The 10,583-nt window shown below is 39.8% G+C and overlaps 1 protein-coding gene across 1 annotated transcript in view; it reads right to left on the reverse strand.

Annotated features, from left to right (window-relative positions):
* pitpnc1a (phosphatidylinositol transfer protein cytoplasmic 1a) overlaps positions 1 to 10,352 on the reverse strand; it is a 49,905-nt gene extending 39,553 nt beyond the window's left edge. Inside the window, exon 1 of the mRNA XM_056580809.1 lies at positions 9,626 to 10,352. Coding sequence (XP_056436784.1) covers positions 9,626 to 9,673 — 48 coding nt within the window. The 5' untranslated portion in view covers positions 9,674 to 10,352. The remainder of the gene's footprint in view (positions 1 to 9,625) is intronic.
* Positions 10,353 to 10,583: the final 231 nt, after the last annotated feature.

Raw genomic sequence — 10,583 nt, forward strand, 5'->3', positions numbered from 1 at the left:
ACCCACCTCTTTTTTCTTCTCTCAAACCTCTCTCTCTCTCTCTCTCTCAAACCTCTCTCTCTCTCTCTCTCTCTCTCTCTCTCAAACCTCTCTCTCTCTCTCTCTCTCTCTCTCTCTCTCTCTCTCTCTCTCTCTCTCTCTCTCTCTCTCTCTCTCTCTCTCTCTCTCTCTCTCTCTCTCTCTCACAAACACCCGCAGACTTACATGGTTTGAGTGTCATCTCAGAGTATTAGTCATAAAAGTAGTGACGAGTGCATAGAGTTATTATCTCCCACAATAATAAATGAAGTCGATTGTGATGACCAATAATTCGCTATGTTGAAAACCAGCTCTATGTCTTCTTGATTTGGACCTAAGCTTTTTACCTTGTGTGTGTCTGTGTAGTCAATCATTGGTTAAAAGCGAATGCTAAACCAACAAACCCCAACAACCCGGCTGAATCAAATAATCGTATTAGGTGAGTGCTGCATGCAGCGCTCAACTATCTTTCTTCTTAGGCTCCATGTTTACATTATTTACTACATTTAGACTTTTGAAATCTGTTCGAAATCTTTTCAGTTGAATCCACATTTCTTTACGTTTAATCTATGTGGCTTTATTAAAACGTATTTTCAAGCTCACTTTGCACTACAGCACTCACCGCATTTTCAGCAGGAAATGCATTTTCTAGTTCTTTATTATTCTATTGATTTTTTAACGGCTCTCGCCAGCGGATTAATCCGTTTAACCAATCACATCTGAGTAACCATGGACACATTATAAGTTGAAGGACATGGCAGAGGTAGCCGCCTACAATATTTACATTTCTCGACAGTGTTCTTATTGCATCCATAGTGGTAAACTACAATCATAGACCTATAATTATCGCCATCTGTTATATATTGATTATACGTTCCCGATAGCAGTTGGGGCTGCAAGCCACTTGCACTGCAGAAAATGAATAAAGGTGGCTTTTGATACCATGAAGCTGTGTACTTGTTTACAACAGTTTCGTTTTGGATACTAACTTTCTATGAAAAAGTGCCTATTTCAGTTATTGATCAGGAACTAACATCTCCAAAACAAACACACTTCTTATAATCCCCTAATCCGCATACAGCCATTCGCTCCACTAACACTTTCTTCCCAATAAATTATAGGTCAGATTGCTTTTATTCTGAGCGTGAATGTCTTTTGAATATCTAATATCCAATATATATTCATCAAAAAAACGGAACACTTTGAAATTACACTGGAATTGAGTTGTGTGATTCTTTAATTGCACCATGATAGTGCTCTGCTTCAATAGATTTAATTCACTTAGTACATTCCTGGGGGGTTGTCCTTATTGTAAAATAATGCCTACATACATGCACAAAGTTTATGGAACGAGGTAGGCTATATCTGCATCCAGATAAACAAACACAAGCAGCATTCACATTTTTTACGATAAAAACAATGAGCAAAGACAGCATACTTGCAAAACACTTGACGAATGTTTGTATCATACAAAAATATATATCTTATATATAATATATATATTATAGAGGAGATGGGTGAGGGCTTGTCCAAGTGGTTAGTTTGAGATTACCGTTATTCATAAAAGGCGAAGCATCCTCATCACATTAAGCAAAAAATCATAGCGCTAACAGAATGGCAGCTAGCGCTATGCTCATCACAGGTCATTCACCCTGATGTATAGAAGGTAATCTCATTACATGTGACGGGCAGAGGTGGTGACATTTGGAAAGGGACAGGTTCATTGGTTGCCTCTTCGCTCATCACAATGACCGTTATTTAAAGACTTTAACCGTCAGATAGCTGGATTAAACTGTAACAATGTTCTGCGGTACATTCGATAGTCACATATCGTATAATATTGTTTGATATAAAAAATAACCACAATCAATATAATATTTCGGTCATTAAAAGTCGGTTTTTCGCTAAATATCTATATCAGCATTATGTTAGATGGAAATATGTAAATAGGTATGTGTATGAAAGGAGAACATAGTTTTCATGGCAACTAACCAATCCCCTATAAACTTTATTATTTTGGCAATTTGGAATCACCGTTGTCTGAAATGTCCCAATTAAAATGGGACATTTCCGTCATTTGTTAACACCCACCAATGTGGTTGTTGGTACATTAACAAACGACAGCATTTTAATTGGGACATTTCAGACAACGGGGGTTCCAAATTGCCAAAATAATAATAGTTTATGTTTAATCCATTGACCATCTGTAAATGTATCTGTGTGACCCACCTTTTGAGATTAAAATGAACACACTCATTCAAGCTCCATTGTTTGAATCCACAACACACTTTCTTGTTTGTATCTTAATAGACACACACACACAACACCAAACACACAAATAATACATATGTATGCACATGCAGGTTTGCACTTGTGTGCTGGGCACACCCACACACACACAAACATATTGAATGTTCATTAGTGGCTCTCAGTCGTTTAATCAAGCTAGCGAGGGCCACTTGGTGCAGGGAGGCTGTCTGTGTGTGCTTGGAGACCACAGCCTCTGATACTGGACTGGTGATAGCACAATAATGACCCACCAGGTGAGTGTAAAGGTGTGTGTAAAAGAGAGTAATAATTATAGAAAGAGAAAAAATAATAAGCTAGAGAGAAAGAATGAAAGAAAAGATTTATGGAAGAATGGATGGATGGGTACATGGATTATGGATGGGTATATGGATGATGGATGGATTGGTATATGGATCATGAATGGATGGATATGGATCATGGATAAGTTAATGGCTGGCAGGATAGATGGTTCGATGAATGACTGCTTGACAAAGGCCAGCATAGCCCGATGGATAAATAAATGAGTGTGTTTATGTGTGAAGTGATGAATGGCGGCAGAAATACCCAAATTAATGTAGCTTAGTAATACATTTAAATTAAAGGATGGAATTCTGTTAGGTAGACACAAGCAACAGATGCCCGAGAGAGGAATCACGGGGCTCCAAGCAGCTAGGGCCACCTGTACCCATGTCTATACTCTGAACCTTCAAGCTGGGCCAGGGACACAGACCATATTGAGCCCACTCAGACACACATCATCATAGTTTGAACTGCTGATGTACTTGTTATTATTATTCACCCATGAGATAACATCAGGTATTCTCATCATTACCATTGTTTTTCAACGCCTCTCTCAATCAGCTAATTTATCCTAACACTTCGGCCCCGTTTACAAAGAAACACTGCCACAATAATTATGCACGATACTTTGGAGGAGGCGGCCGAGCTTCCATCCTCGATGGCGAACACTAGGGCCAACTCACGACTTTCACTCAGAAACTATGCAATACATTTTTGTAAATTAACCCTTAACAACCCTTAAATTACCCTTAACATACACTGAGTAATGATTCTGACACTCTCTGTGGAGCACATGAAGTTGACGTCACAGTGATGGCGACCAGAGCACTATTTTCACTGTACAGTAAGTCTTCCATTTTTGTTTGCCCTTGTTAGTCGTCACTATCATTTTTTTTATTTCCAGTTTGTGAGAAATCTCACCTGCCTTGGCACTTTGTGAGATTAGTTTAGTTTTTTGTTGGCCTGATTTTCTGTTTAGCTCTGCAAATATTTTTGGCTTAAAGACCAGCTCTTTTTTATAAACCCAATGCGTCAGCATTGTTTTTTCTGGCAAACAAATTCTAGAGGGCCCTGAGTTATTGACATAACATTATGGCCTTCATATATCAAGTATGGGACATATGGAGCAAAGAGGAAAGGGAAACAGAAAATACAGAGAGATCCAGATAATAATTAATGTGACGGCTTTGGTCAGCAAGTGACAGAGAAAAGATTTAACATAGCAAAAGTATGACTTTTATAACAAAAAGAGGTCACATTTCAATTTAAACTACAATCACACATGCTTTCTCTCTCTCTCTCTCTCTCTCTCTCTCTCTCTCTCTCTCTCTCTCTCTCTCTCGCACGCACGCACGCACGCACGCACGCACGCACGCACGCACGCACGCACGCACGCACGCACTCACGCACGCACGCACACACACACACACACACACACACACACCGACGCACACACACACACACACACACACACACACACACACACACACACACACACACACACACACACACACACACACACACACACACACACTATGGACAAACAATTTATCATCAAAGAGAATTCTGATCAGATGTGAGCAGCTTGGGTTCCTATGGAAACCGGTGACATTATAGCCTGCCAATTTTTATTTATGCCCTGTCCGTGTTCACACAACTGAACACAGGCATTCAAGTGTGTGAGTTAATTGTTGTCCTCTTTTTTGCATGCTCCATTTGATTATTATTTTCATTTTGTTATTTCACCTGGTGGGTCCTTAATGTTCTCTCCCCATTCCAGCATCAGAGGCTGTGATCTCCCTGCGGTCTTCAAATGCACACATTCAGCCTCAATGCAACAATTGGCCCTCTTTGGCTTGGTTAAACCTTGAGACTCACTGATGAATTTCAAATTTGTTTGTGTGTATGTGTTTGTGTGTATGTGTGTATGTGTGTGTGTGTGTGTGTGTGTGTGTATGTCTATCTGTCTCTGATGTACATGTTTGTATCATTGTGTGTCTATGTGTGCACGTGCATGTGTGTGCATGTGTCTGTGTGCGTATCTATAAACCCTTGAACTCACAGTACTAAAAGTAGAATTAAGTACCTATCTTTCCATCGATCCAGCTATCGTCATCACACCCATGTAAACCCCAAACAAGTGCTCTTTGAGCAGATCTAAACAATAACCTCTCCACAGACAACCACCCATCTGCATGGTTTTATCTTTGTAAAGACATAATTTTCTCTTTGGAAGTGGGCTCTAATCGATATATGAAGGGAATATAGGGTTAATAGGCAGCATGGGAGCCGCCATAGAGAGCTCCACACACTTCAATTGGCACCTGCCGATATCTGGATTGAGTGTTGATTGTTTTTTTGTGGGAGAAACTCGGTAGAATCAAAAGGGCTTCTCAGTTGGGGTTCCTCAGCTGCTTGCTTTGCATATGTGTTTGCAAGAGAGTGAGAGAGCAAGAGAGAGGGAGAGGAGAAAAACCTAGGCAGCAGCCAGCACAGGTTTAAGTAGAGGTAATTGGTAATTTTGAGACAGAAACATTCACAAAGAGAGAGAGAGATAAGAAGGGCGAGAGAAGGAGGGCGAGAGAAAGAGGGGGCTCGACTGCAGCATCTGTGGCACAGGTTTAGCAAGAAGAAATTTGACATTTTGAGCAATAAAAACATTCTCTTAGATGAAGTGAGAGAGAGAGAGAGAGAGAGAGAGAGAGAGAGAGAGAGAGAGAGAGAGAGAGAGAGAGAGAGAGAGAGAGAGAGAGAGAGAGAGAGAGAGACAGAGAGACAGAGAGACAGAGAGAGAGATTTTATTTATTATTCCCTATTTATTTGAATGTATGGATGTTGCACAAGTCACTATTCATGTTGTTTATCTGTCATTATTAATACCATCATATCTGTCAATGCTTTGTCAATTATTAATCAATATTGCTTCTCATTAGATATATATGAATCTGAGTGATTTCATTTATAGAAGTTAAGCTTCATTGGCCCGAGTATGAGGAACATGACCACTCAATTTTCTCTATGCCACTATTTTTTCCTTTTCTCTTTGGGGTCTTATGTTTTTGTGTATTATGCTTAATTGTATTCCTATTTATTATAACGATGTAATATATTTATTCATATAATTTATCCTCCTGAACTTTAAACTGTTTTATAAATATAATAATTAGATTGAGTGTCCAGTGGAAACATGAATACAAAGTGACAAAAAGCTGATAAAACATAAAAAGACAAGCCATTTGACTCATGCTCATGTGATTAAATCTTCCAATCCCTGTGTGTCAAGTCATAAATGTACCTACACCAGCCTGCAATGCTTTATCAACACAACCTGATCTCATTACAGCAGTGGATTGGCCAGCTGTATCCCCTACCCATAATGCATCACTCCCGATACTTGTCCGATTTATGCAGATAATACGTGCATGACAAGAGGGCCCTGTTTCTATTTTGGTTGCTGTTTTGGACCAGACCATGGACTCGATATATAATGACGGTCTGGATGGGAAAAGGGAAGGCAGAGGAAGATGAAGTTAAAATGATGAAGGAGTGGACTAAGTAATGAAGAATGTTTTTGTTGTTTTTGCACATACACACATGGGTAAAGAAAGATAGTGATATTACACACATAAAGAAGAGTTAAAAAATGTGCATCCTTCTGGTGTTGTTGAATTGTTTTTAATAAATTCCAGCGCTTCACTGATCAATGCTTTTTATTAAAAAAAAGTAATTCTACCATATATCTAGTATGCGACTGCCACTGTAAATAACTTTAATAAATAAATTAAGCATACAAAACATGAACAACCGAAATGTAAACTGTTTAATGTAAACCTGGTAAACTATAGATTTAACTAACAAAATCTGTGCCCAAGAGACATGTTTTTCTTTGTGTCTCCATAACAGTCAATAATCCATAGAGGAACGGTACCCTTGTATGTTTGACACAGAGAACAAAGACTTTCTCTGTAAAGTCTAATGTTCCAGCTCTTACTATTTAACAACTGTATCTGGTAAAAGGGCAAACACAAAGCAGAGACTGGGGAACAGCTTTTTCAGGAAAACTATTTTGAGTTTCAGTGTTCAGTTTCAGTGACTGGAGGCGATGGTGTTTGAACAGTGCAGCTTTAGCCAGATGATGGAATGCATCTCACTATGGGATAGCTTATTTTACTAAATTGCAGGGACCGTGCAGAGGGACTGTGGGTGTGAGAGACACATGCCACACAAGAACTTAAGACACCCATGCTTTAGCACCACATATACCTGTTTAAAATGCTTTTTTGGGATTATTTCACGCTCTGAGAAAACTCTTGTCAATTTAGGATATCACTGTATTCAAACTGTACTTTTGAGTACCAAACTCTCTGACACTTTGAAGAGATTAAACGTGTTACTCAATGCAATGATGGTGTTTTAAGATGTAATGCAGGGGTTGTTGGTTTTAAAGCCTTAGTTTTATTTAACCTGTTCAAATTGATTAAGAAAGGGGGGTACAAACAGGAAGGAAGGCAAGAGATTACCCAGCATGCCCTGAGTCTACATCTGTATAACTGTCCAGATCATTAACTATTGACTTTGCTGTTGATTTACCGAATGGGTAGGAGTTTAGCAACAAATAAGTAAAAAGTACTTCAAATAAACTCAATCTTAAAATGGGAAATTCTACTTGTGTCAGTGTTGTAGCGGGAAAGAAATAGAGATAGAGAAAGAAAGAGAGAGAACAGGAGGTAAATGTGTTCGGTAGAGGGCTGTGCACATTTGATTCCGCCAGCCTGAGTGAAGTTTTCACATCTTTGAGTACCAGGCCTCTCCCCCCTGATGCTGAATTGAATGGTGGGCTCCTGCCGATCTCAGCAGTAATCATAAGTGCAACTACTACAACAGCCCTCACCCCCCTAGAGCACAACTGGGAGGCGCTATACCCAACGGCACACACACACACACACACTATATTTTATTCATTTCAAAAGAGAGTGTATGATTGGACTGTTATCTGGACCTGTCCTAGGGTCCAGATAGATACCTGACCTAGAGATCAATTTATAGAAAAATGGTAAGAGTAAAAACAGATCAGCCATTTTTATTGAATGTAGGTTAGATTCAGATGCGTTTCTACTGCTTCATATAGTGATATATTGGTTTAAATTTGTTGATACATTTGTTAAAAACGTAAACTGTATTTTACTGGAAGGCAAAAGTACCAATAAAGCACACTACAGGATTCATAGATAAACCTTGGAGAATGAATATCATTATTTTTTGTGGTAGCCTACATAGCAGAGCAATTTTAGTAATCCTCCCTTTCAGAAACTGCCCACTAAGCCACCATTACGCCCATGTTATTGTATTCCTTGACCGAAATAAAGTGTTCTAGACGCAACTTTAAGATGTTTCATGTCCTGGTAAAAAGAATAAATAACCTTCCAAGAGACCTGCAGACAACATCAGTAGTACATTGACCAAACCAATTTGCATCAACTTAATGATCTTGACGCATATCAGAGAGCGTTTTTTCAGTGTTTTTACATCAGTTGGGTGTTTTAATCACACGCAGAGAGACGATGCACGCACATACAAACATACACAAACACACAAACACTTCCATCATTAGCTACTATTCAACAGCTAATTGTCAAGGCAAATAAGCCTAGAGACAGTAAATAAAACATTATGAAACCATTAATCCCTACCACTACCACTGTTGGTAAGCAATGCTCCACACATTCACCAATCAAGCAATAAACAAGAACAATATGCATGCTTTGGTCAGAGCGCTGTTCTCATTATCAAAGATTTCCATTCACATGATCACTGGTCTCAATAATGACATGAATTACCCGCCCGTCCAGGTCCTCACAATTCATAGCTAACACTAGCAGTGTGCTAAATGGGAGGCAGTGAGAGAACTACTGCATTGACATTACATAGGCCTATTTCATAACACAAGTCCAACATGAACTTTATTTATCATTAGCAGTTAAACCTGGACAATAATAAGTATTAATAAGAAATGCTAAATTACCTTTGTTGGAGCCTATTTGCGTTTTTCGCATTGTAAAATGATTTATCTTGTTGCCTTTTTTGCTGCTTTTTCACAAAGCAAATTTCAAACGCCCACATTTCAAACGATCAGAGTGTGGACAGGGAGGGCTATGCTCAGTTCATCAGCCTACTTTAATGTCGCATTGTTTTTCATCTGAATTTGCCCCCGAATGTAATAGGTGTGTGTGTGTGTGTGTGTGTGTGTGTGTGTGTGTGTGTGTGTGTGTGTGTGTGTGGTGTGTGTGTGTGTGTGTGTGTGTGTGTGTGTGTGTGTGTGTGTGTGTGTGTGTGTGTGTGTGTGTGTGTGTGTGCACGTGCGTGTTTGCTTTTCAAAAAAATGCTGTCAAGAAAATGTGGCCTATGGGGTGTGTAAGCTGAAAACACTTTGCTAAACTCCAAATGTGGGAGGGAGAGGGGCAGTGCGTGAGTGAGCGAGTGGATGATGGATACGTGTTTGTGTATGAGTATTAGAACTGCGAGTGCCGCCATAGACACATGTCAGGTGGATAACAAAAAAACACAGTAATAGATAAATAGTATCGGTAATTTAGACCACTGTGTTGTAAAGTCTAATTTTTCGGCAAATCAATACGCTAGTAAACAGTAATACGGAACACGTCTATGCGCAATTTGCACACTTATTTTAAAGTGGACCTTTGTTCTCTTACTGCGGACTGTGTTTGAATCTCATACGAATCTCGTGAGGTACACGTTTATCGTGTTTCAACACCTCGAGGTAAACAATACCAGAGGGTACCAATACCAGTGAGGTTGACGCATGCGGTGCAATAGTTCAATGCTGCACTTCTTATTTTTTTTGTTAATGGCTTTACTGTTGACTGAAGCTTTTGGCAGCAATTATAGATATGATAAACATATCACGATACGTTATCGAGAAGGTTAAGGATGCAGACCCAAGTAAACGACCTCTCTAGAGTAAAATAGTAAATACGAAGACATAAAGATCGTAACGTACCTCCTCCACTGTAAGTGGCATACAGATGCGGTATTCTTTCATCAACATACTCCTCGTGCAGTAATTCTGCTCCTTCAAAATAGGGAAAGTGGCGTTTTTGGAGTGGAGTTCACTTTCAGATTTAGCGACGGTCCAAAGATCCAGTGTCCGGGTTGTCTGTCACAGCCAGCAGGGGCCACCTGGTATTTCAAAATATATGTTGACTTTCTACCCAAACGGCCAGCAGTAGCTCTAGAAAATGTTCCTCCTGGCCCACTCGAGTGAAAGCGCGATATTTCGTTGCCGCGAGACAAATGAATAGGTTAGCCTAATCAAACATACACAAGGGCAGCCAAAGTAAACAAGATAGGACAGGTCGTCGTGTAAAGTGTTCCGGATTTGTTTGTGTTCAATAAATGGTAGGCTACTCGTCGTGGAAGTTTGGCAGAATCAATGGTTAGTCCACACGTATCCCGTGTTTTATCAAAACTGAAACGAATGTCCCTCGCAGCATTGCAACGGTCTCGTCCCCAGGACGAATTAACTATCCGCTCGTCCAGTTGTGTCCCACATCAATAATACTTTACAATTTTGAAGTCGAAATCAACGGCTCATCCTTCTCCCAACGTCCACCGTCTTCCGCTCTGTGTTGTATCTCGTGACTCGTCTCGAGAGTTGCGTGAAGTGATGTTCCTTATCCATCCCCTCGACCGCGAGGCGCAGCACGCGCTCACATCGTTTTGTTGGGTATTTCTATTCATAGCCCGGGGATAACCGTTGTTCCTTGACCCTGGCAGTATCTCATGAAACCCAATAATAAACCGTTGGAAAATACTTTGAGAGTGTAAACAACACACCTGGTGGCGTAAATCGGTATTGTGACATGCATATTGGACATAACTATTGTTATTTTGGCACCGTTATAGGCTTATATCGCACGCTAATATCATTGTAGGATGTACGACTACACTTATGCTAC

Source organism: Gadus chalcogrammus, chromosome 2, assembly GCF_026213295.1.
Source record: "Gadus chalcogrammus isolate NIFS_2021 chromosome 2, NIFS_Gcha_1.0, whole genome shotgun sequence".
In the NCBI taxonomy this organism is placed as follows: domain Eukaryota; kingdom Metazoa; phylum Chordata; class Actinopteri; order Gadiformes; family Gadidae; genus Gadus; species Gadus chalcogrammus.